The 27,245-nt window shown below is 35.6% G+C and overlaps 1 protein-coding gene across 2 annotated transcripts in view; it reads right to left on the bottom strand.

Annotated features, from left to right (window-relative positions):
• Helz (helicase with zinc finger) overlaps positions 1–27,245 on the bottom strand; it is a 167,804-nt gene that overhangs the window by 38,080 nt on the left and 102,479 nt on the right. For both annotated transcript variants that reach the window (XM_015504838.2, XM_015504839.2), the window contains exons 21-26: positions 20,909–21,092; positions 20,250–20,478; positions 12,029–12,233; positions 5,603–5,654; positions 4,472–4,662; positions 2,095–2,302 (exon numbers count right to left, since the gene is read on the bottom strand). In XM_015504838.2, coding sequence (XP_015360324.1) covers positions 2,095–2,302; positions 4,472–4,662; positions 5,603–5,654; positions 12,029–12,233; positions 20,250–20,478; positions 20,909–21,092 — 1,069 coding nt within the window. The remainder of the gene's footprint in view (positions 1–2,094; positions 2,303–4,471; positions 4,663–5,602; positions 5,655–12,028; positions 12,234–20,249; positions 20,479–20,908; positions 21,093–27,245) is intronic.

Here is a 27,245-nt window from a genome sequence, read left to right as displayed (position 1 = left end):
ATTAAAAAACTTAAAAAAAAAGCCGAAAAAAAAAAAAAAAATAAATATATATATATATATATATATACATACACACACACACACACACACATACACACACACACATACACACACGCCTATTCTTGGATCAAAAGACTAAATATTGTTAAGATGTCTATTCTCCCAAAATCGACCTAAAAACTTAACACATCCCAATCAAAATCTTTTCAGGTAGAAACTGAAAAGCTTATTCTAAAATGTATATAAGATAATACCTGGAAAAGGCAATTTTGGAAAAGAAGAATCAAGTCAGAGGACTTATACTACCTGCTTTCCTGACTTTTATAAAGCCACAGCAATCAAGACAGCATATTCGGCATGAACACAAACATATGTATTAACAGAAGAGAACAGAGTCCAAGTATATGGCCAAATGATTTTCAAGAGGGGTCCCAAAGGAGCTCAAGAGGAGGACAGATTTTTCAACAAATGATGCTGGAACAGCTGAACATATATATATGCAAAACAAGAAGACTATAATCATTACCTCGTATAAAATACAAAATTTAACTCAAAATGGACCTAAAAGTCAGAGTTAATAGTCTAAGACTTCTAGAAGAAAACAAGAAAAGACCTTTGTGACCTTGGGTTAGAAAAAGATGTTTTAGACACAACACCAAAACACAATTCATAGAAAAATAAATGGATAAACTGGACCTCATCAAAAATAAAAACTTCTTTTGAAAGATACTCTTAAGAAAATGAAAGGAAGCCAAAGTCATATTCTGGGAGAAAATATTTTCAAAGCATATTATCTAATTAAAGTTTTCTATCTAAAATATATTAAAAACTTAAAACTTAAAAGACAAAAAACCCAATAATAAAGTGGGCAAATGATATGAATAGACATTTCATCAAAGAAGATACACACGTGGCAAATAAGCACAAAGAAAAGATACTCAGTATTAGCAGTTATTAGGGACATGCAAATTAATGCCACAGCAACCTGCCATCAAATATTCACCAGCAAGGGTAAAATAACAAAGTCTGACAATACCAAATGTTGGTGAGAATGTGGAACAAAGGGAAATCTCACACATTATTGGTAGAAATGAAAAATAGTACAGCTACTTTGGAAAATAATATGGCAGTTTCTTATAAAGTTAAAAATGTATTTACAATATGCACAGCAATCTCCCTTCTAGGTATTTACCAAAGAGAAATGAAAACATGAATGTTCACAGCAGCTTTATTCATGAGAATCAAAAACTAGAAAACTACTGTATCCACCAATTATGGGTGGATAAACACATCGTGGGTGTACCCATATAGTGAAATACTAATCAAGAATAAAAAGGAGCAAGCAACTCACTCATACTACCTGATGAAAGATCAAAAGCAGTCAACACAGCCAAACATGAACACCTATATACCCTGCAATTCCATTTATATGACATCCAAAGACAAAATATAAGTACAAGCTAGTGGTTGTCCAGGTTTGGGCTCAGGGGATGGGAATGTCTGCAAAGGGGCATCAGGAAACTTTTTGAGGTTATGTGATATCTTGTACCTTGATTTTGATGGTAGTTAACAACTCTGTGTATTTATTAAAACTCATCAAACCATACATTTTTAAAGAGTGATTTTTACTGCGTATAAATCATACTTCCATAAACTTAACTAAGAAAAGTAATAGGTAATTTTTTTCTTACCTATAATTCTGGTAAATTTGCATAAGAAATACATATTTTATATCAACTATCCCACAATAACATTAATGCTTAGTACACTACAAGAATATTTTGGGTTAACAAAATTGGAAGGAAAGGACTTTTCTTTGCAATTTTAAATGACTATTATATACATAATTCAAAATATTAAAATTTAATATATTTCAGGAAATCAGTAAAACAAATCATAAGGTAGGGTTTAACCTAAAGGACACTCTGAAATTACATGCAAAATTTGTACCTGTGTACATATTTATGTCATCTGGAATGAGGATCCATGGTTATTGTAACAGGTTGATTTCAATAGTCCATGATTAACAATCATACTGTGGACAGAACTCTGCATGCCATCAGTTTATGAACAGAGTACAGCATAGCAACCTACCATTTCTATTTTGTTCATGTTGATCCTTCTCCAGATGCTGATTCTGTGGCTGCCCTATGCTGACAGGTGGATGATGTCCAAGGCCATAAGGTATAGGAGATCCCCGTCCATGTGTATGTAATAGGTTCATATTGTAGGCCATTGCTGCTTGATGTGTAATAATTCGAGGATCAACTGCAAACCTACCCTGGTATCCTGTCCATGGTACCTAGGTTATTACAAGAAATAAAGTAATTGCATTAAGTATATTTTGGAATGCAAACTTCTATAGTACTTTGATTAGAAAAAGCATACACCAACACAGAGGACAACTATCAAAATGAGCAACTACAAAGTCAGTGCTACTTAACTGTATCAATTGGTAGAATCAAATTGCTATGTCTTAAGTGTACAAAAAGGACTCCCTGAATTTTTAGTGTGTAAGGAAAAATGGGTCACTTTTCAGATTCAGAATAAATTGAGGCATTAAATCATTTTACATTCTTAAATCATTTCCCCTTAATAAGAACATATGCATGTCACAGATTACCACAAAAATTATCTTCTTAAATAAACTGCATAGTTATGTAGTTTAATAGACTTAATTAGAGAACAGGAGGTAAAGTGAAGGAAGAATTTAGTCTAAGGTGTCTCACTCAAAAAGTAAATCATTTAATGTAAACATATTTAATTATTTCCTTTATAGCATTTAAAGTTCACTTATTCATTAATTCAAATAGATCACTACTTCCATTACTGCTTTTGATGAAATCAACTCTACCTTAAAATACAGAAACAGAAAACTTGTTTAGGTATATCTAGACACATGATGTCTGCACATTAACATAAAAGGAATAAATATAACATCTGAACTACTGTCCCTATTATTTTATTACGATATAACTATTACATGCAGACTCTTAGGAATCTTACATAATAAAAGCCTCTCTGACCTAGTGAAGTGAATTTTAAAACCTAAGAGACATTCTATTTATAGCTGATGATGTATAATGTTGCCAGGCTGGGAAGAAATAACTCCACTAAACTCTGAAGTTCACAGGGAGTGGGCATAAATTACCTATTTCTTACTCACAATTACTCTCCATGGCTACCATGGCTGTGAACTACCATAGCCAACAAGGCTACAGCACATTCGCATTTTAGCACCTTCCCCTTTCTGGGGTGTGGGTGGGGGTGCAAAAGATCTTTTGTAATAATCACCTCTGTCTGAAATTACAGTACTTCACTTACATGAAAGAAATTACTTCCTAGGCCAAAACTGCTGAATTTGGAAATATTCTCTCTCTCTCTCTCTCTCTCTCTCTCACACACACACACACACACACAAACAAAATTGACAAAAGTATTTTAAAACCCTAAAGAAAATTAAAAAATGGGTTTATGATACAATATGGAAGTATCTGAAAGCCCATACCCTTAGAAAGGATTCAGAAACATTTCTAAATGGCAGAAAGGTTTCATAAGGCCTAGAATTTCTCAGACAAATTGAGATCTAAAAGGACTACACTAACCCAACCCCCTCTGCCTCCTCCAGTGAATTCTATGTATCAAGAAAATTTTGAGAATTATGTAGGAATAAAAAACAAAAGATAAAATAAAAGCATTGTTTTTTAAAACAAGAGACCAAGTTACTAGTTCTGTTAACTTTCAGTCCAATTTCTTCAGAAAAAAAAATATTTTAAAAGAACATAAAACCTCTCAGTAGCTCTGGAGGCTGAAGACAGGAGGATCAGAAGTTCAAAGCCAGCAACAGCAAAATCAAGGCGCTAAGTAACTCAGTGAAAAACCCTGTGTCTAAAGAAAATACAAAATAGGACTGAGGATGTGGCTCAGTAGTTGAGTGCCCCTGAGTTCAACCCCCAGTATCCCCACCACCAAAAAAAAGAACATAAAACCTTCTAAATCAAAACATTCAATTTACAGATCTCTTTATAAAGAATGAATATTTCTGGTAATAGAGTAACAAATTATAAGCCACAATACATATTTCTTTGGTCATTTCAAAATTCAACAGTTAAAGATAAGTTACTTTAAAAGAGGTTAGAGCTGGAGACATAGCTCAATGGTAGAGCACCTGCCTAGAACGTTTTGAGGACCTGGTTTCCATCCCTAGAACCACCAAAAAAAATAAGGTTGGGACTATTTGGAACTGTCACTAAATTTACTGAAACCGGGGCTGGGGATGTGGCTCAAGCGGTAGCGCGCTCGCCTGGCATGCGTGCGGCCCAGGTTCGATCCTCAGCACCACATACAAACAAAGATGTTGTGTCCACCGAAAACTTAAAAATAAATAAATAAAACATTTAAAAAAAAAAAAATTTACTGAAACCTATTTACTTTATTCAACCATAACTATTTCACACAAGTATTTACTTACAGGCAAAGGCACCGACATAACTACGTTCCCTCCATAGACAGCAGGTACATAAAGAATACTTGTCCCAGTGTGAGGATCTATTCTTTGAACAGGGCTTGGAGATTTCCCCAAATTTGGGTGAGGTCCAAGAGGAGGTGGAGGAGTATATGCTCTAATAGGATTGCCAATCAGTACAGAAGGATTGGGAGGAACTGAAAAATAAACAGAAAAAGGATGCACTCAATAGCTATATATATTTACCTAGACAAAAATAACTTAAGTCACCCAACAGCAAAATGTATTTCCCAGATGTGGCATAAAATAGCTTATAAGTTCTCTAAAATCAGCATGAGCTGTACAAATTAGCTTGTAGGAGCCAGACAGGTATTCTTCACCCACATGTGCACATACTCCTAGTAAACAGTCCTCTGGGACCAGGAAAATATACGATTCTTCAGAATAAAGTTTTGACTTGCAATATAATATAGCTACATACAAAATGAAGATTAAGTAATCATTCCTTTAAAAGCATAATTCTACAACCTTTAAAATCATTTAAATAAACTTTATCTTCAAATCTATACGATCTCACATTTGTTGGAGAGAAATAAATTCTGAAAATTTATGACGTTGCAGCCAGGCACAGTGGTGCATGCCTGTAATCCCAGCAGCTCAGGAGGCTGAGACAGGAGGACTGAGAGTTCAAAGCCAGCCTCAGCAACTTAGTGAGGTCCTAAGCAACTCAGTGAAACCCTGCCTCTAAGTAAAATACAAAAAAGGGTTGAGGATGTGGCTCGGTGGTTTGAGTGCCCCAGGGTTCCATCCCTGGTACCAAGGGGGAAAAAAAAATAATAATTATAAGCATAAAAGGCTTAAACGTTTTTTCTCAAAACTCCTGGATACATATGCTGGTGCCTACAAAATGACCCCTTTTTAAAAAAATGACACATCAAGGCACTGACATAAAAAAAATAAAAGAAAAGAATTAACTGATAAAATAAAATAAAAGAATTAAGTGATTGTCTGTGTTGTGAATTCCCGAGAAAGAAAAAGAGGGAGAGATGGTAAAGGGATTCACTTTCATTCACATAGTGAAATCTGGACTGAATTTCATATCATAAAAGGATAGGATAGGATAATTTTTCTACTTACCAATTCCATCATTTTGGAAATGATCATTCTGAGTATGATGGAGGCTTTTTCCCTTTAAAGAAAAAAAAATCAAAACCAATAAATTATAATTTGAACATGTTTAATATTAGAGAACAAGAACCCTTTTCCTAATCATATACAAATTAAATGTAAATGGCAACAATTAAAATTTAAAAACGGTGGGTCTATAATTAGTAGCTATTAGACTGCTTTGAGCCAACTTTCTTTTTATAAATAATAGGTCATCTGCCACTTATTCATTCAAATATTTTTTTTTATAAATAATAGGACCATTTCTGGTCCCCCAGTTTTTTCTTTTCCAAATTAAGGCTATCTAAACTTCTTTTCTCAATGAATTTTCTTAATTAAAAAAAAAAAAAAATGCAACCTACATGTCTGAAACATAAACTTTATTCCTTTGTAGCTTCTTCTAAATTTTCTAAGAATTAAATGACAAAACGTAAAAACTGCTTTTTCAGGGAAAAATTTCAGTCTTCTATTTTTGAGGATGAAATCTTTAAAATAGTAACAGAATATAAACATGACTTGGGATTTATGGCATTTTGAATATGATTCATAATATCTGAAAGTACAAAATTTTCTAAAGGAACAGGAAAAAAGACTATCATAATTTGCTTGAGAGAATCTAGCTAATTGCTAGACAGTAATTTGGCAATATATATTAGAAGCATCAAAAATGCACATACAGGGTTGGGGTTATAGCTCAGTGGCAGAGCGCTTGCCTTGCATTTGTGAGACACAAGTTTGATCCTCAGCACCACAAAAAATAAATAAATAAACAAAGTAAAGGTATTTGTCCATCTACAACTAAAAAATAAATATTTTTAAAAATGCACATATACTTTAATCCTGGATTTGCTCTTTCAGGAATTTATCCAGATGAAATAATTATGGATTAGAGCACAGATGTTCATTGTGGCACAGTTTATATGTGTGCTAAATGTTTATCTGAATGTCCATCAATGAAGGATTTATTTTTAAAAAAAGCAATGGCAGATTTACATACTGATATCTTCTTCTACCATTAAAAATGAAAACATTTGGGCAGAAACGATATTTGAGACACAATGCTCTCAAATTCTGAACTTTTTAAGTCTTTTTCTTCTTAATAAAAAAATGTAACTAACACATGCTAAGTAAGCTGAGGAAAAAGTGGCACACTATGCAACTTACCTCTAGATATATACAAAATTTATTTGTACATAACATCAGAAAACTAAAGGGGATAATGCCTACAAGAGGAAGAAAAATTCATTCTTGACCAAAGCAAAAAATACAATGACACTTAATTTATCTACACATGCAACTGTCAAAGATGTTAGATACTTAGAACATCAGTAAACACTGAAGGTTTAAAGTGTGTTGATTATGAGTGGATGAAGGTATCTAAGTCTTAAAAAGTCATAAAAAAAAGCCAAAAAGAATGATAGTTGGCTAATGGTAGCCAGAAGAGAAAAATATTCATAGTGACTGGCAGCAGCTATAAAAAACAAACTTCTGAGAAACAGTGAATTGATAAGAAAGGAGAAAAAGGGAAAAGAAAATGGCAAACACTGAGATGTCAGGAGTAGGGGGTAAGATCAGAAGCAGAGCAATTAGAAGTGACAAGAGCAGCCAAAGGCACATACACTGACAGAAGAAAGAAAAGCCAGTGACACAGAGAGATAAGATAGTTCCAAGAGGGTAACAAACCATTTAGATTTTAAAGCCTCCAAACCTATCACTATGGCTTGCTAATGACCCATGAACAAGGGACAACTATGAAGAGCAAACCACAGAGAGAAAGCACAGCAGTTGGTCAGAATGTGGGAGGCTGCAGCACCTGAATGATGTGCACACTCTAAGCATGGGTCCTATGGACGTGATATGTTATGTGGCAAAAAGGACTCTGCAAATAGAGTCAAAGTTGTGACTTAAAATAGGGAAAGTAGCCTGGATTATCTGGTTGGACCCTATCTAGTAATATGAGCTCTAAAAGCAGAGAAATCTCCCTAGCTCAGAAAGGTGCAGTGGAAGAAGAAATAAGAGATGTGGTAGAAGAAATTCTGTGGGACAGAAGGAAACAATGCACCGTTGCTGGCTCCAAGCTGCAGGGGTACCTCTGAGAAACAGCAACAGGCTTCTACAAGCTAGGAATGCTAGTAACTGATAGCCAGCAAGGAAATAAGGATATCAGTCCTACAATTGCAGAAACTAGATTCTGCCAACAACCTGCATCAACTTGGAACCAGATTCTTTCCCAAGGCTCCAGGTAAGAATCCAGTCAGCCAACACCTCAATCCCCACCTTGTAAAACCCAGAGCAGAGAAAGCAAGTAAGCCAGTCCCAGCATCTGACCCAGAGAACTATGAGATGATAAACTGGTACTGTTTGAGTCCCTATGTTTGTGGTAACTTGTTACAGCAGCAATGGGAAGCTAATACAAAGAGTAACCACAGTCCAGGGCAGTCCTACCCTACACAACTGGAAGCTGCTGGACAAAAACATCAGCACTCTGGGTTGTCTAGCGTCTTTTAACTTAGAGCAGGAGATTTACTTAGTTTACTCAAAATAAACTGTTTGATAGCTTATAAATAAAATAATAATGTAGCACTAAGCTAGAGCTAACTATGTGTAAAAGTCATTCCAAAACTAACTCCTTTCTAATAATAAATCTCAGAAAGCATCCTTATCTTAGGCAGAACACTAATTAACATCAGGATTTTTTAAGCAAAAGTAGCTCATATCATCCATTGCTTATATTCAAATATAGTTTATATCATCTGCCACTTATTCATTCAAATATTTATTTTTTCATTTACTCACTTTTGCCCATTTATTCTTTCAACAAATGTTTACTGAGGGGCCCACCATATGTCCATCCTGACTACCAAGGTAAATAAGCCTGACACATTTTCTTATCACTGGACACTGAGACATAACATCAGCAGCTGGGTACCAATGGTAAAAAAAAAAAAAAAAAAAAACCTAACTAACAAACTAAAATATGTAAAACAATGGGATGGTCTTCAGAGGATACATTTTTAAACATGATCTGTCTTCTGGGTCATGTTCAAATGAAACTGGCCATATCTGCAAAGCTTCCAAACACTGCTCCCACCAAGTGCCCTAGAGAGTGCAGTGATGGAAGGCCACACAGGATCACCTCCTTCTAGGTCCCCTGACATTTTGCATCTTGGCTAAATCTTACCACAGAAGTATTAGGACAATAAAGCTCCTTGGTTTTTGCACAGCTATCACTATGTTTTGTTGTCAAATTAGTCCTGAGGAGGCATGCCCAGGAGCACTTTTAGCCATCATGCAACCTTGTAATGATTTTATTTACATGAACCTTATTGGGATTTTAAATTCTATTCTAACATTAGAGATTCTAACATTAGAGATACTGATTTAAAATATTTCTTATATACAGAATTGTGTTAAAATTAAGGAAACTTGAAAAAATAGAATGGCTCAGCATCCCATTTAAGAAATACCATCCTTTTCTATAATGAATTAAATCCCCCTTCATTAAGATTCTTGCACATGAAATAAAATAACTGGGATTTGTTTCAAAATTCTCCAGCACATACATGTGGAAGTGGTAGGATGGGAAAGCAGGACAGAGATGAAATAAGAATAAGCTGATAAATGATTTGGTTAGCCACTGACAAAGATGATAACATCTATAGAATCAGTGAAAAAGATTTTCTAGGGCTGGGGATGTGGCTCAAGCGGTAGGGCGCTTGCCTGGCATGCATGTGGCCTGGGTTTGATACTCAGCACCACATACAAACAAAAATTTTGTGTCCACTGAGAACTAAAAAAAAAATATTAAAAATTCTCTCTCTCTCTCTCTTTAAAAAAAAAAGAAAAGAAAAGCCTCTGATTTCTTGTCTATGTCTCTTTTAAAAAAAAAAAGATTTTCTAAAAAGTTTAGGATATATTATTTTTTAAATTTGTGCTCTTATATTTTTTTAGTTGTAGTCAGACATACTACTTTTATTTTATTTATTTATTTTTATGTGGTGCTGAGGATCGAACCCAGAGCCTCACACGTGCTATGTGAGCGCTCCACCGCTGAGCCACAACCCCAGCCCCAGGATAAATTTTACGAGACAGTTTATTGAAAGCAAAACGCCACATTATGGGCCATAACCATTATTCATTTATCAGATACTTTCTTAGCACCTACTATGTGCAATGAATGGGGCTAAGCACTAGGGGTCATAAAACATACAGAATAGGATTTTTGCCTTCAGGGACTTTTTGATTTTAGAAAAACAAATGGACTAAATATATATATTCTCCACCTTTAAAAAATAACAACAACAAAAGGCAAACTGCAGGGTCTTGCTTAAGGACTGTATATGTATGGCATCATGGCTTAAATCTAGTGCCAGCTACAGTAATTACTTGATGCTTACACAGCTCAAGTAAGAGTTTTGTGTAGTACTGAAGAATGTGCAAAGGGCTACAAGGTTTTGCGACATTTTAAATAAAAAACAATAAAATTAGGAAGTTTCTACATAGGTACCCTACTCTTACATACCCTAAGCTACTTGCTGTCCCCTATAGACATGTCACCTGTTCTCCCAAAGCACTCATCTTTTGTAAGTACTTGCTATAGTTTGGGTTTGGAGTATCCCCCAAATGGCTATGTATTCAAGGCTTGGTCCCTAGCTTGACACTATTGGAAGGTGGTAGACCCTTTAAGAGGTGGGGCCTAGTAGAGGTCTTCAAGGCCATGCCCTTGGAGGAGACCATAGGACTTGGCCCCTTCCTGTTTTTCCTCTTTCACTCCCCAGACATAAAATGAATGGTTTTGCTCTGTCACATACTAGTGACAAGAAAAGCAACCATAGGCCCAAAGCAATGGGGCCAACTGATCATGGACTATAACCTCTAAAACTGTGAACCAAAACAAAACTTTTCTCTTCATAAACTGATTATCTCAGGCATTTATTACAGTAATGGAAAGCTTACTAACATAAAACTCTTAAGCTAAGCTTACTCATTTGTTTAAAAAATATGTCAAAGCACCTATTATGTGCAAGATATTGCTCTAGGCACAGACACTAAGGCAGCAAACAATACAAATAAAAATTTCTGTTCTAAGTTAATTTTTTACATTTTCCCTACTTTCCAACTCTCTCTATCCACTCACAAACTTCCTGAACAAGAGCTCCATGGTAGAAGTTGCCTTGAATCTACTTACTTCCTCTGACCATCATTCTTTTACCTCTTCCAACACCTGCCACAAGAGAACTGAGGGGCTAAAATTTGCTGATGTATGCCTCTTTAGCACCTGGCATATAAGATAAACTCATTTATGCAGAATGCTTAATCCTCTGATAATGCCAAATCATTAAAGCATTATTGCACATTATGTACATTTTTATTTACCAATAATATACAGCAGCAGTATGTTAACATAGAAAGTAGTTCTCAGCTTAATACCTATTTAGCCTAAAGACTTTCAAAACAAGCCATTCACTATTGCTGGCACATGAGGTGTAATAAAGTTCAACACTAACTCTTTTAATTCATGTAAATAAGTTTCATACCACACTGAGGACTATAAATGTATAAAAATACTAGAGTAAATACTATATGTGCCATTATCAGAACCTTCCTTTTAGGATGTTTTTTTAGACATTTTAGAATATTTTTTAGACACTCTAGAAAATAAGCCAACTGTCTCTGCCCAAAATAACTGCCATTCAAAAGCGGAAAGAGCCTCAACTCTCCCAACCCCACTCCCTCTGACTGGATTCTTCCTAAAGAACAAAAATGAGTCAAAAAATCAATCTTTAAGAAGCTGGCTAAATTTCCTCAATGTCAAATACCGTTTGAAATGAGTCGGTCATCAATGAAAGATTAGACTTATCTTCTTTATACAAATATTATTATTATAACATAATCCTTATAAATAATATGCTGTGTTATAAGATGCAGGATGTTTTAAACTGTGTTGTTTTATTCACATCTTAGCTGACAGATAAAACCAAGTCTATCAGCAGTGAGGACTGAGAAGGTATAGTACACAAAGGATACCACACATTTTCAGATACTTTTTTTAATGTATTTTTTTTTAGTTGAGAATGGACACAATACATTTATTTTTATGTGGTGCTGATTGAATCCAGTGCCACACACGTGCTAGGCTAGAGCTCTACCACTGAGCCACAACCCCAAACCCAACTTAAAAACTTTTGGAGGATGATTACGACCTTAAGTAGGTGGTAAAAATGCACTGTATTTTTATTACATGCCAAATCTAGACAAATTACTTGCAGAAACTGCTGGTCACCAAATGCAGTCTTCAATTCTGAAGCTTAAAGTAACTTGCAACCCAATAAACTTTGATGCTGTAGCGCTGTTCTTACCCTTTCAACTCTACAGCTTCATTAAGGGAGGCTTTACCTTGGGTGGTGATTGCTGCTGCTTGTTGCTATTTCCTGAATTCTGCAGTCTTAGTGCCCGGGGAATAAATTCAGGAGCCAACGGATTCAACACATATGTCTTCTTTAGTTCTAAAGCTTCTAACTGAGCCTTGATCTGTTCAAATGTGATCCCATGTAGACTGTTATTTTCATGACACAGGGCAATAAACCGCTCCCAAAACTTCCTACAGAAAAGATTTACAAGATCAGGATGAGACCACAGAAATGAATATAAAAGTGACTAAGGATAATTTCAAATTCTGTCTCCCCCCAGTCCCAAACTCTTAAATCCAGTAGTCATCTCATTATGATTTAGGTGCAATCTTCCTACGACAATCACAAGATTTCAGAAATTTGGTGCTTAAACTAGAGCCATGCCTCATAAATAGTATGATACATAGAAATAGGCTTGCACAAAATTTTGGCTCATCAATGCAAGTAACATAATCAATGTTCAATTATCAGTGCCGATACAGAATGATGTTTTTGTTATACACATAACAACCAAGGATTTCAAAGCTGATAGTAATTCAATGTATAGAAAGTTAAGTACTTCAGGGCACACTCATAAATACATGTTTTTCTTCACACACCATCAACCATGCTTTGGACAACAGATTGCATATATAACAGTGGTTCCCTAAGATGTTATCACCTAGAACTGGGACAGCTATCTTAGTTTGTGTAAATATACTCTAGGATGTTATCACCTAGAAATGGGACAGCTATTTTAGTTTGGGTAAATATACTCTAGGATGTTCCCATAATGATAAAATTACCTAACAATGCATTTGTCAGAACATATCATCAAGCAATGCATGACTGTAAGTACATATTACATATACATATATATAATGTAATACAATTTATATGATTCAAGTTAATATGTATATATTTTTATGACTTATAATGTCAAAGTAGCTTGGTGCTAGATGACCAAGAAAAGCAATTCAGGAAATAAATTTGCGCCACAAAGTACATAATTCTCATGAGGATTCTATAAAAATAACAAATAACCGTCTGCAGCCAGGTGTGGTGGCTCATGCCTGTAATGCCAGTGGCTCAAGGGGACTGTGAGTTCAAAGCCAGCTTCAGCAAAAGCAAGGCACTAAGCAACTCAGTGAGATCCTGTCTCTAAATCAAGTACAAATTAGGGCTGGAGATGTGGCTCAGTGGTCAACTGCCCCTGAGTTCAATTCCTGGTACCAAAAATAAATAAATAAAACAGCCATCTGCTCCTATGTTTTTCTCTTACTTAGCTGATGCTTGTCATAAGCACATCTTATAACATTGACTAAGTTATGAGTATTTAAAAATTATGTAAAATACAGGGAGTTGGAATATTAATTTTAATGTTGATTATCTCCTAATCAATATGTACTAAAGAAAAATGCACTCAAACTTATTGCAGTTTCATATTGTTATTTAAAAAAATTTTTTTTTTAGTTGTCGATGGACCTTTATTTTATTTATTTATATGTGGTGCTGAGAATTGAACAGAGGGCCTCACACATGCTAGTCAAGCACTCTACCACTGAGCCACAATCCCAGCCCTTCATATTGTTATTCTTAAAGTTTTGAAAACAGATCTCTAAATACTAAAAATACTAAATACTTATTATAAGAAACATATAAAAAGGTTTTAAATTTTAAATGACTATTATAATATGCATACCTATGTTTAATATGAAGTTCAAATAACATTTTATTATGCTATAAAAGATAAGGCATGGCTTCTTCCCAAGCTGATATCCTGGTGTCCAGGTGGACAGCAAGTAACCAAGATGGCTTCAAGAAGCATAAATGGAAAGGTTTATAAGAGTTAGTTTAGGAATTGGGTTATTAATATATTCACAAAACTTTGCTGAGTTAAATGCTGAACCAACCATGTTTTCCTTATAGATGTGTATACAATCTTTTCAAACTTTTCTTTTGCTTTGTTTTTAACAGTGCTGGGGACCAAACTCAGTACCTAGTACATATTATGCAAGCACTTTACTACTGAGCTACAGATCAGCCCTCTTTTCTAATCTTTTAAATATGGGTTTAAGCATAGGTCCAGCCACTGGGATTACAGGTAGCTCAGTGGAAGAGCACTTGCCTAGCATGCCTCAGGTCCTGAGTTTGATGCCCAGTACCAAAGAAAGAAAGAAATATGGTCCAAAATAAATTTTAGGCATATATGTAACAACAGAAAAGTAAAACATACCACAAAATATTAAATATTTTGTGCTTTCTGACTATAAGACACAAAAGCTAACAAGAATTACTCAAGCTACTGTAAATGTGTGTTGCAAAGAAATGTACACTGAAAAGTTGTATTTTTATTCTGAAGAACCCTTCTGAAGAAATCAAGTTTCTTTCTCATTATAACATGAGAAAACCTGAGGAAGGTTATCTCTAAGACAGCACTCAGAATCAAAAGTCCATAACCTTCCACTCTCTTTGATTGGAATAGCCACAATATTCAACTGTATGAATATTTATTAACATAATTCTACTTCATACTGTACTGATAAGGAAGAGTTTAAGGTTTATTTTTCAGTCTAACTGGTAAAAATATTAGTTCCACAGAGTGGTATTTCACTTTTGTGTTGGACTTCCAAAACAAATAGGACAAAGAAAAAAAATGGATTGGCTCTTACTCTCTAGCTCAGTTTGTAATATCAATTCAATATTTTCATTTCCAGCTTAGGCAGTCCAAATGCCAGATCTTGTTTTTTTTTGTTTTTTTGTTTTGTACTAAGGATTGAACTCAGGGATACTGAACCACTGAGCCACATCCCCAGCCCTATTTTGTATTTTATTTAGAGAGAGGGTCTCACTGAGTTGCTTAGTGCCTTGCTTTTGCTGAGGCGGGCTTTAAACTCACGATTCTCCTATCTCTGTCTCCAGAGCCACTGGGATTACAGGTGTGCACCACCATGCCTGGCTGGTCTATGTTTGAACTACCTTCTTACACTCTAAACCCTCCTTCTATTGCCCTCAATGACCTTAGCTGCATCAAACAAGATCTGAAGCAGCACTGAATTAAGCAGAGCCATCAAAGAACTTCACACTTTATACGAGAAGCCAGTGGCTCAGTGACAGAGTCTTTGTCTAAAAGATCCTATGGAATAAAAAAAAATTTAATTACCTTTGAGCTAAAAAACCTCATTTTAGAAAAAACGCTAAATACTTACTATAAATTAATCAAGTTAGCCGAGTTCCAAAAGTAATCTGAAATTTATATTTCAAATCTGGCTTGTCTTCTTTTTTTTTTAAAGAGAGAATTTTTTAATGTTTATTGTTTAGTTTTCAGCAGACACAACATCTTTGTTTGTATGTGGTGCTGAGGATCGAACCCGGGCCGCACGCATGCCAGGCGAGCGCGCTACCGCTTGAGCCACATCCCCAGCCCAGGGCTTGTCTTCTTATTCTGCCATTGATAGAGCAAATAGATGCCTGGTTCTAGCACCCAGTAACTGAGCTGACTCCAGCAAATTACTTATCCTATCTTTATACCTCAATTTCCACATGTGTAAAAGAGGGCATCAGCAATATTACTATTATCATTCCTTATTATTGAAAAGACTATTTCTCACTTCTAAACTTTCAGAGAAATGTATTTTTCCTTCAAAACTTCTACATTTTAAAGCTAGAAAGAATTTTGTTTTTTCTCTTAGTGAAGGCTCTTTCCAAGACTATTCACATTGCCTATGAATTCCCAAAACTTTACTGAAGTGCTACGCATGGCATGATGAGGCATTCTGAACACTCATCACTGGAAGACCATTTGAGAACTGACTATATTCATAATGAGGCTAAGAATTCACTAAGGTTATGTAAAGCCTTCCTAATTCTCAACACCTTCCCTAAATTGTTTATGCTTACCATTTCTTTCTTCTAGTTATATTGGTTTGGGAACCCAAATATGTCTTCATTGTAATATAATTTCAGGTATTTCAAAGGACATGTCCTTCCTTTTAATCACTGAACAAAAACATGAATACAAAGTTTGCTTTGGTTTTTATGTTAACCTTTTTCTAGGATCACTAACAGAATACTGAAGAATTACTTGAATAAAAACTGATTTTTAAAAAAATCAGGCTGGGAGGATGGAATTGTGGCTCAGCAGTAGAGTGTTTGCCTAGCACGTGCGAGGCCCGGGGTTCGATCCTTAGCACCACATAAAAGTAAAGATATTGTGTCCAACTAAAAAAAAAAAAAAAAATCAGGCTGGGCCGTGGCTATGACTCAGTGGTAGTGCGCTTGCCTAGCATGCGTGAGCCAAGGGTTCGATTCTCAGCACCATATACAAATAAATATAATAAAGAAGGTCCATCAACAACTAAAAAATATTTTTAAAAAAATCAGGCTGGGGTTACAGCTCAGTGGTAGAGTACACGTGAGGTACTGGGTTGGATCTTCAGCACCACATAAAAATAATAAATAAAATAAAGGCATGTGTCCATCTAAAACTAAAAACAATATTTAAAAATAAAATAATTACTTGATGTCCTAAGATCACTACAAGATCCCTCTACATGTTTACATTTCCCCCAAGTTAATGAAATGTGCTAATGAAGAAATTCAATTAAAGGAAAGAAATTTTCCCCTTATACACAGCAGAGTAGGGAAATGTTATCACCATGTTACCACCCTCCCCTGTCTCCACGACTCAGTGCAAAGTGTAGATCTATTGTGTATTCATCACTTCCTGGGAAAGAGCCTGAACCGTGAAGTCAGTCTGACATCTGTCTGAGTGAACCACATAATAGCCTTGTCACGTTGGGCACTTATTTAAACTCTCTGGATTGGGCTGCTATTTCAAATGCAAATAAAATAGCCACATTGCAGAATTGTTGGGATGACTGAATCAGGCAATGTGTGCAAGGCACATAACCTAGCACGTGGCAGAAGGAGAGCTGTCAATAATCGGTTGCCACAGTGTTAGCATCTGCTAGCACGGAGAACAGGGTGGGGAGAAGTTTACTACATTTATTTCAGGCTAATAGAAAAAATCCCATTTAAAAATAAAACAAAAAATATATATAACTGACTGATATATAACTGACTTTATACAAAAATCATTCCTTGAACTTGATTATAATCTAGGAATATTATGCTAATATTTTTATAAATATCAAATGAAAAGTGAGGGAGAGTGTTCTTCATTTTTATAGGACCTGAAAATCACATTATATTATCCAGCTTTACTTGCAGTGTGAGAGTAAGTTAATTTCTAATGAAATTAACAAGATTAAAGTTTAAACATCTGTGTCTCAACCATCAACTCAAGACTACAGTCACAATTATTATTCCCATTTAGTTACGGAATGTATGATCCCTACCCCCACACACACACCATTTATTATTTCCCTGAAAATATTTTGCTTAGCAAATAAATTAATTCGAGGTTCTTGGCATATTCCAGCTAAGAAGATAAAAATAAGCAACCAGAAGACCTAGTTTCAAGTTAAAAATTAGCCCTGGACAATTTGACAGAGTGACTTCAGGAAGAATTCTTCATTTATTTGTTCTGAGAAAATAAGAATTCGTGTCAGAGGAGGGATAAGAAGTACTGACCTCATTCAACTGACAGCATGATACGGCTCAATGAAAGGTTTCTTTAAAAATATTCAGGTTCGTAAATATTTGCAGTTACTTATACAGCCCAACAGTGATGTAGCTTCACACTATACTCATGACTCTTCTTTCCCCAAAAGTGTCTAGTTGTTCTGTCATCCTGTTCTATATGTTTTAATATAATAAATTTTAATCAAATTATATACGTTCTCACCAAATGATAACTAAAACAACAATGGAAAAATACCACAGCAACATCCTAACCAAATACACTTTCAATGGACATAAAGTAACTAAAAAATAAAATTCTCATGATGAGAGTAAACTTATTAATACATGTAGTTCTACTCATTTGTAACCTGGAAAGTAATATATTCCTTTCCCTACAGCTTGTCATTAGTGACTCCAAATGAATGGCAATCTATTTTTTAAATGATAAATTAAGGACATGTTAAAACAAAACTGTAGATAACATCATGATTCCTCCAAGCTTTGTTATTTTAAAAGAAAGTTATTTTTCCTAATGTAGCCATACATTATAATCATTTACTTGATTCCTTTGTGAATAGCTTTCCCCTTTCAAGAAAATTAACTTCTTTTGGAGTCTTAAACTAATACATGAACCTTATTCTTAAAGGTCCCAAATTGACCCTTTCTCTTAGAAATTTTTTTCCTGCTAAATATGAAAACAGGCAGTTAATTTTGCCACACCTACACAGAACAGAAAACATGATTTCTAAAGAGTCATGTCCTAACAGTTTTTTCTACTTTGATTCTCACATGTTAAAAAGAAATAATTAGGGGCTGGAGTTGTGGCTCAGTGGTAAAGTGCTCGCCTAGCATGCATGAGGCACTGTGTTCGATCCTCAGCACCTCATAAAAATAAAATAAAGATATTGTGTCCACCTAAAACTAAAAAATAAATTAAAAAAAAAAAAAGAAACAATTAGCCAAGGCAGATTTGGGAATGTCTAAATTTCTTTCTATATTTTGAACTTACTGTGAAAGATATTACTGCACATATAAAATTTTAAGTAATCTCTAATGAATGTCTTTATTTCTTTCTTTCTCATAAGGAATATTATAAATTTCTGTTCAAATGCCTTTAGAAAAAATGTTGACACAGATTTTCAATACTCCAAAGGACAAATAGGACTGGCCTCATACAGTTTAAATTTCTATTAACTAGTAAAAATCACAAGAATAGAGAGAAAACTTTTTGTTTCGGTTGATATTTAAACCACATTTTAGTAGAACTGTTCCTTATAACTACAGCCTAATGAATGTGAACAATCCTACCTAGAGACAAGTAATGGCCACTTCTAACCCCCTTTAATTTTAATATCCTCTGAATTTACCAGATGCAAAGAATTACTTACGTTGAAGTATTGAGAGAAACTACTACAAAGGGAATTCATAAAAAATTGAAACTAAAGTAACAATAAAAGGGGAGGGGAAGCAGGCAATACAAAATTCAGCCTCCCTGCCTCAGTCTGGCTGGGCACAAAATAACCAAGCCGCCTGGAGGCACTTTTAGGTTCAAACAGGAACTCCTTTATTGCCCGAACTTCCCCGGCCACCCACTCGGCCACCCACTCGGCCACCCACTCGGCCCTTCCAGGAACACCACACACCAACTGGAACTCCTTCCCCCAGGCCTTCACCAACCAACTGGAACTCTCTAGGAATCCCCCTCTAGGAATCCCCGCAAGAACTCAACCAGAACTCAACAGGAACTCAAAAGTAGTGAGCACCCGGACAGCAGGGGTCTATTTATGTTTCAATCCAGCATCATCCAGTCACAGCAATTATACACAGCTTAACTTAATTATCATCATCTTAATGGCTCCCTGGCGTCACCTTTCAACCATTCCTTCTGGCAAAATGCCAGGGGCCGTTCCGCTGTGGCTCTCAACACCTCCATCAAAGATACACCAATGCAAAACCACCCCAAACCACCCAGGCTCCTAGTACTAGCTGCTCCTCTTCCTGGACACTTCATAGCTCTTGTTGCCAAAGTTGGCTTCTCAGGAGGCCAGCTCTGACTGCATCAAAAACCAGTCTGCCTCATACATTCATGTCTAATTCCTCTTATTGTCCTGTTTCTTTTACATTATACTTACTAAATAAAATACTATACAAGAGCTGGGGTTGTAGCTCAGTGGCAGAGCACTCACCTAGCATGTGCGAGGCCCTGGGTTTGATCCTCAGCACCATATAAAAATAAATAAATAAAATAAAGGTATTGTGTCCTACTACACCTAAAAAATAAATATTTTTAAAAATACTATACAATATTCTTATTTAGTTCACTGTCAGTCTTTCTTTACTCCCCAATAAAACATAAGCCCACAAGGGCAGAGATTTTTGTCTGCTTTGTTCATTGATGTATCTCCAGTGGATAAAAGAATGTTTAAAACAGAGAAGGCACTAAGGAAGTATCTGCTAAATGATGATTAAATTAATGAATACACAATTATGCATATAATGAATATACCCAAAGTAATATACTTTTCCATTTCCATTGAAGCCTGATTTTAATTAGCCAAAAGGTCATAAATATACATGTATACACAGACATACAAATTACTTCACATTTCCCCCTTTAATATGTCAATCAGTAACATGATTACCTGCATCTTCCAATAGAACACAGAGCAATGGGATCACCCACCACAGCAACCAGGGACTGCGCTCTTGTGATGGCAGTGTTGAGAAGCTTGTAGTTAGATAAAAAACCATAATCTAAGTCTTCTGTGGAATCTTCCAGAAGTTGCTCTTTCTTTTTAATTGGTGTCTGTTTATGCTTACAAGTATGTCTTGTCCGTACTGTGCTAAGAAACAAAACTCTGAATTGCTTTCCTACAAGACAAAATTTTTTTAAAATGCTTGAGATTGTCATTCTGAATCACTGATTTAATAAAGCATTGCATTTTAAAAAATATAAGTGCTAGATAATAAATGGTGAGGATGCTAGTGGCAATGTAAAATGGTGAAGCCATTCTGGAAAACAGTGAGGCAATTCTTCATTGCTGGTCCAGAAGTGATCTACGATCTCTTAAAGATCTAATATCTTTTATAAGAATTAAAAATTAAATGTGAGGGGCTCAGGTTGTGTAGCTCAGTGGTAAGGCACTTGCCTAGCACAAGTGAGACACTAGGTTGGATCCTCAGCACCACATAAAAATAAATAAATAAAGTAAAGGTACTGTGTCTATCTACAAAAATCAAATGTGAACACACTTTAGGCCTTAAGCATTTAATAACTTACTTTATTCCAATTAATGCTTACCTTGAACATTTAGCACCCTTTCCACATTAACATCAGATAATCTCTTTTTTCGAAGTTCAGCACGTATCCTGAACACTTGATCAGCATATGGAGTCACCACACCAATACTGCCATCATCCAACTTTCCCCACGCTACTGGCCACTTCCTTCTTAACTCTTCTACACGTTCCACCACTTCAAATACCTTTAAACACACACATACACACATATTAAAGTTTTTACCAGTGTTTGGAGAAAGAATACAGTAAGTGAAATAGATTTATAAAGGATCCCATTTTAGCAAAAGCCATTTAAAAAAATACCTCTAAATGGGAATTATGTTTTGCTGGTGTGAACAAAGTGATAAAAATAAATTTATATTCACATTTTAAACAGTAAAATTCTATAATAATGTAACCAGTGAAAACCTGAAAATAAGAGACAATGTAATTGGCCCACATCCTTCACCTAGCTCCATGCTTAACTGGGAATAGGCTCAAGCTTCTGTACAGAAAGAAGAACAGGAAAAGGATATGAAATTAGGAAAACAAGTCCTCACATAACCAGTGCTTCTTAGTCTGCTCCCACCAGATTAGGCTAATGAAACTAGCCAACTAGAAGATTCCTGTAATCAGTGTACCATTAAGTCCCAACAATACAAGCAGGGTACAGCAATGCCTTCTCTACCACTGAGTAAGTACGTGGACCAGCCAATAACCATCAGCTGACACCAAATACAAATTTACATCAGAGAGAGAGACTTTCAGAATGCATAGCCTTCTTGTGGCACAAGTTCAGCTAGGCCATTTCATTATCTTTGCAATAAAATAACAATATATTTTATGCAACTGAATATTTTGGACCCTACTTACTGGATTAAGATAGGGTTTTTAGTATAATTTGACCTATTTTAACTTGATGAATTAATCAAATAATTTCAATGTATGGCATAGTGGGAAATACAAAGATTAATAAAACATGTTCCTTGCCTACTAAGCAATTATGATCTATTTACAAAACAGAGCGCTAATTGTGTGTGTGTGTGTGTGTGTGTGTGTGTGTGTGTGTGTGAGCGCGCGCGCATCAATCCAGGGTCAGGCAAGACCTGAAAAGCATACAGCAAAAAGAGAAATTTTAAAACATGTCTTTTAAGTACTACTTCAACTTTTGAGATGGGGTCTTGCTATGTTGCCCAGGCTAGTCTGAAACTTGTGAGCCCCAGTGACATTACCATCACAGCCTCCCCAGTAGTTGGGACCATGGGAGCGTGTCACCTTGCCTGGCTTAAGTAGACAATTTATTTGCCATTTAATAATATTTATTTGAATTTATAATTTAGAGCAAATTGACAATTTTTGTCTTTTCAAGACCTTGAGGATTATTGGCTGGGAAGCAGTTCCTGTTTCTAGATACAAATTCAATGAATGACTACAGGAGATGGGGATCAGGGAATAGGCACTATAGTTGTCTACTATTGTAATAATGATACACAGCAGGGCATCAAATACACAGGCTGCTCAAGGACTCTAAATAACAAACCAGACTAAACACTGGTTGGTATTCTCACTATGGGTAACAAAAAAGGGTGGGGTTAAGTATATTACAGTAAAGAATAAAAAAGAAGCTGGTTTTACCCATGTGACTAGACATAGAGGAAGATAAAACTTGGGAGACACCTCTCCTGTGTCCCCTGCCACAGAGATCCTATCACTAAGCAACACATAATCATTTCTCCACTTTATTCCTCTGATCGCTGCGCAGCCTTAGATTCTTGACAGCATAAAACTGTAGTTCAGATGTTGGTATGAGAAGCTTGGGGAAACCTCTCCCAAACAAGTATCCATGAAGCTGGCCAGAACAGGTAAAGGCTCTGGAGATTGATCAAAGAGTTCAGAAGAAAGTAAAAAGCATTTACTCAATAAAACCTGCAGAACTCAGTAAGCTAGGTGCTGCACTCCACCCCCTGCCCTCTTCACAGCTCTGTCTCATAGGACTGTCTCTTCAGGCAACTTCTATCTTGGCAGTTCCCATCTCCCTTAGTTCCCTGGGGTAATGGAGCTATTCCTGGTGGTTTGGCAACCTGTAAACACTGGCAGATCTTATTTTATGTTGCCACACACTGCAGAAAGTTGAGCAGCTGGAAGTAGACAGTGCCTATTCCCTGATCCCCATCTCCTGCTACACAGGGAAGCCCAAAGTGGGACAGTGGGTGAAAGTGCAGCCCCCCTTTCCTGTACAGCTCTGCATTGGATGAGAGCTGATTCAATGTGTTTGGTAGCCAATGACAGTTCCCATCTTCCCCATTTCCCAGAACAGACTCCCAGAAGAGAAGTCCTATTCAGCAGCCTATGAAAATCTGCAAATTCCAACCTCTTCCAGTCTAGGTTACAGAAGGTCCACACTGGTAGTGGAAGCAGCTAGATGGCAGGATACATATCACACACATACACACAAAACACACACATACATTCACAGAGATTCTGTTACTAGGGTGGATGCCAGTGGGACAGCCAGCACAGAGCAAGTTCCAAACCTTCCCCCAGCAACTACTCCATAACCTCTGCCAAGCCTCACAAACTGGCAATACTCTGCCTCTGCCAAAACCCAACTTCACTGGATCACACTGTGGAACAATATATGCTCCAAGCAGCTGAAAAGTAAAATAAATGAAAAGAAAAACTAAGCCAAGGGACTCAAAAGTAGATTTGAGCTGACAGAAGAACAACTCAGTAAATGTGAAGACAGATTATGCAACCTCAAGAACAATGAGCAAAAACAGTGACAAAAAAATGAACAAAGGGACACCATTAAGCTCACCAACATACATATAATGTGAAAACCAGAACAGGAATGCAACGAAATAAAAACATTAAAAATGTTCAGAGAACTTACCTACAATCCCAGCAATTCAGAAGCTGAGATAGGAAGAGCCCAAATTCAAGGCCATGTAGCTCATCGATAAAGCACCCCTGGGTTCAATCCCCAGTACCAAAAACCAACAAAAGAGAGTTCAAAGAAATGATGGCTAAAAAGTTTCCGTATCTGATGAAAAACACTTATCTTTGCATCCAGTGTCAATGACTTCAAGTAAGATAAACACATCCAGATGCACACCTAAACATATCATAGTCAAAATCTTGAAAGTCAAAGACAAAAATAAAATTTTGTAAACAAGAGGAAAAACAACACATCACTTACAAAGAGATTCTAATACAATTAACATATGACTTCACATCAAAAACAACAGAGGCTAGTAAGCAATGGGAACACATTTCCATGTGCTGAAAGAAAAAAAAAAACCTCAACCAGTAATCTCATATCCAGCAAAACCTTTCAAAAATTAAGGCAAAACAGACATTCCTAAATAAACAAAACCTGAGAATCCTTAGTAGAAGACTCTCTATACCAGAAATACTAAAAGAAGTCCTTGAGGCAAAAAGCAAGTGTCACCAGCAAATGTCAAATCCACACAGAGCACTACTGAACAGGTTATTATGTGGGTAATCATAAGATGAAGTACAGAAGCACATTTCCTCTCCTTTCCCCTCTTAACTAAATTAAAGAGCAACTGCGTAAAACATGTTAGGCTATAACATACAGAAAACTAATACGTATGACAATGAAAGCACAAAGGAAGTGGGTGAAAAATGGCACCAGACAGTAACACAGAGAAATGATGAGAATCAGAAATATTAAATAAGAAGGTTAATATAGCAAACTCTTAAATATATGCTAGTCCCACTTTCTCTCAGAAAATTTTAAATAAGATCATATAAAGTATAATTATAACAACGTATTATTTTTTTTTCATTAGATTTTTTTTTTAATTTTTTTTTTATTGGTTGTTGAAAAACATTATAAAGCTCTTGACATATCATATTTCATACATTAGATTCAAGTTGGTTATGAACTCCCAATTTTACCCCAAATACAGATTGCAGAATCACATCGGTTACACATCCACATTTTTACATAATGCCCTATTAGTAACTGTTGTATTCTGCTACCTTTCCTATCCTCTACCATCCCCCCTCCCTCCCCTCCCATCTTCTCTCTCTACCCCATCCACTGTAATTCATATTTCTCCTTGTTTATTTTCCCATTCCCCTCACAACCTCTTATATGTAATTTTGTATAACAATGAGGGTCTCCCTCCATTACCATGCAATTTCCCTTTTCTCTCCCTTTCCATCCCACCTCATGTATCTGTTTAATGTTAATCTTTTCTTCCTGCTCTTCCTCCCTGCTCTGTTCTTAGTATAACAACGTATTATTCAGTTTGTTGTATGTGCATATGTGTATTAATTGCGTAACACCAGCATAAAAAGGAAAGAAAGAAAAAAGAAGTCATTTACACTGTATGTAGAAGTAAAGGTTCTATGTATCATTGAGAAGTTAGTAACAATTTGAGGTAGATTCTAGTAAGATAAATATAATGAGTCCTAGAGAAACTGCTAGGTAAAAAAAATAAAATATATATAGTTTATTAAAGGAATTAAAATATGATGCTAAAAAATATGTATAGCTTAATATAAAAGGAGGTAATAAAGGAGAAATAGTTTTATAAAGAGCCAGAGGTAAAAACCATAAATAGTAACAATAAGTATAAATGGGTTAACAATCCAATAAAAAGGCATAAACGTTCAGGCATGATTTATTTTTTAAAAAATTCTAGTGATATGCTGCCTACAGAAGACACGCTGGATTCAAAGGTATGAAAGGACGGAAGTAAAAAGATGGAAAAAAGTATACCAGGCAAACAGCAACTAAAATATTATCTATAAAGAGGGACATTTTATAACAATAAGAAGGTCAATCCATCAGGAAGATATAATAATTATAAATACATACACAAATAACCACAGATTCCCAAAACGTATGAAGCAAATATCACATTCTCTTTTTTTTGTCTCAGGTCCCACTAAAAACAACAGATTCATTTTCCCTATCTACATATAACCTTGCCTACCACTCACCAACTATACAATCTTACGATTAGTTTTACAGTTCTTCATTTCACACTGAATTTCTTAAGGTTAAGAATCATACCATAGTGCTTAGTATTTAATTCTACATTAAGCTGAGATAACTTCATTATTTGGGGGATTTAAATTCAGAATTAAGAATCGTCTCTTGCCAGGCTCAGTGGCACCTAGCTACTTGGGAAGCTAAGGCAGGAAGGAAGACTCCAAGTTTGAGACCAGCCTGGGCACTTAGAAACTCCGTCACAAAATAAAAAATGGAAAGGGCTGGGAGGATAGCTCAGCTTTCAATTGCCCCTGGGTTCAATCTCTAGAATCACCAAAAAAAAAAAAAAACAAAAAAAAACACTTTCTCTTATTCTACCACATGTTCACATGATGCAAAAAGTACATGATAAAGGGGCTAAGGCTGTAGCTCAGCAGTAAAGTGCTTGCCTCGCATGTGTGAGGCACTGTGTTCGATCCTCAGCATCACATAAAAATAAAGATACTGTATATTCATCTACAACTAAATAAATATTTTTAAAAAATGTACATGATAAAAATTTTTAAAACATTCCCTAAACAAAGGAGACTTATATAAGCAAAAATACCATGAGTATACCAGCAGCTCCAGATTCTTTAATTTTGCTTTCAATTCCAACCTGTCTTAAGTTAATTTTGATGGTTAAGTCTGTGTAAGATTATCTTTTTTTTTTAATATTTTTTTAGTTGTTGATGGACTTTTATTGTATTTATATGTGGTGCTGAGAATCGAACCCAGTGCCTCCCACATGCTAGACAAGCACTCTACCACTTAGCTACAGCCCTAGCCCCAACATTATCTTATTTTCATAACAGTGGCATTTAATCTATTCTCAAGTACTGTGTAAATTTTAGTCAGAATTTTAACAGAAGAGATCTCATTTCCCCCTATCAATTAACTGGTGCCACTTGCTCTTCTTACTCTATACACAAAACAAACATAGGTTTCACCTTTAATTTCATAGCATTAAGAAAATCCCAAGGATTGGGGATGTACCTCAGTGGAATCAGGTGGTATCACAGAAAAGTCAAAGGTTTCTAGAAATGTTCCAGTATGCCTATATTGATAACCAAGTAGGCCTACTCTGGTATTCAAAAATTCAAAATGTCTTCCCTGCAGTGAACTAGGATCAGTTTTTTTCCACTTGAAGAAAGGTCCTGGGGCAACATGTGTCTAAATTGATTGCAATAATTCATGAGACTAAAGAGAGTGACTAAACAACCATGCTCTGATGAAGTTCAAGGTGGCTTGAAATTTCTCTAAAGCTACATTTTATATTTAAAGGTCACATAAATGTTGGTTTTGTATTTTTTAATATGAAAAATATATTTTTCTTTTTTTTTTTTTTTTT

This window comes from Marmota marmota, unplaced genomic scaffold (genome assembly GCF_001458135.2).
Source record: "Marmota marmota marmota unplaced genomic scaffold, marMar, whole genome shotgun sequence".
NCBI lineage: Eukaryota > Metazoa > Chordata > Mammalia > Rodentia > Sciuridae > Marmota > Marmota marmota.
This window is presented reverse-complemented; position numbering and strand designations above follow the sequence as displayed.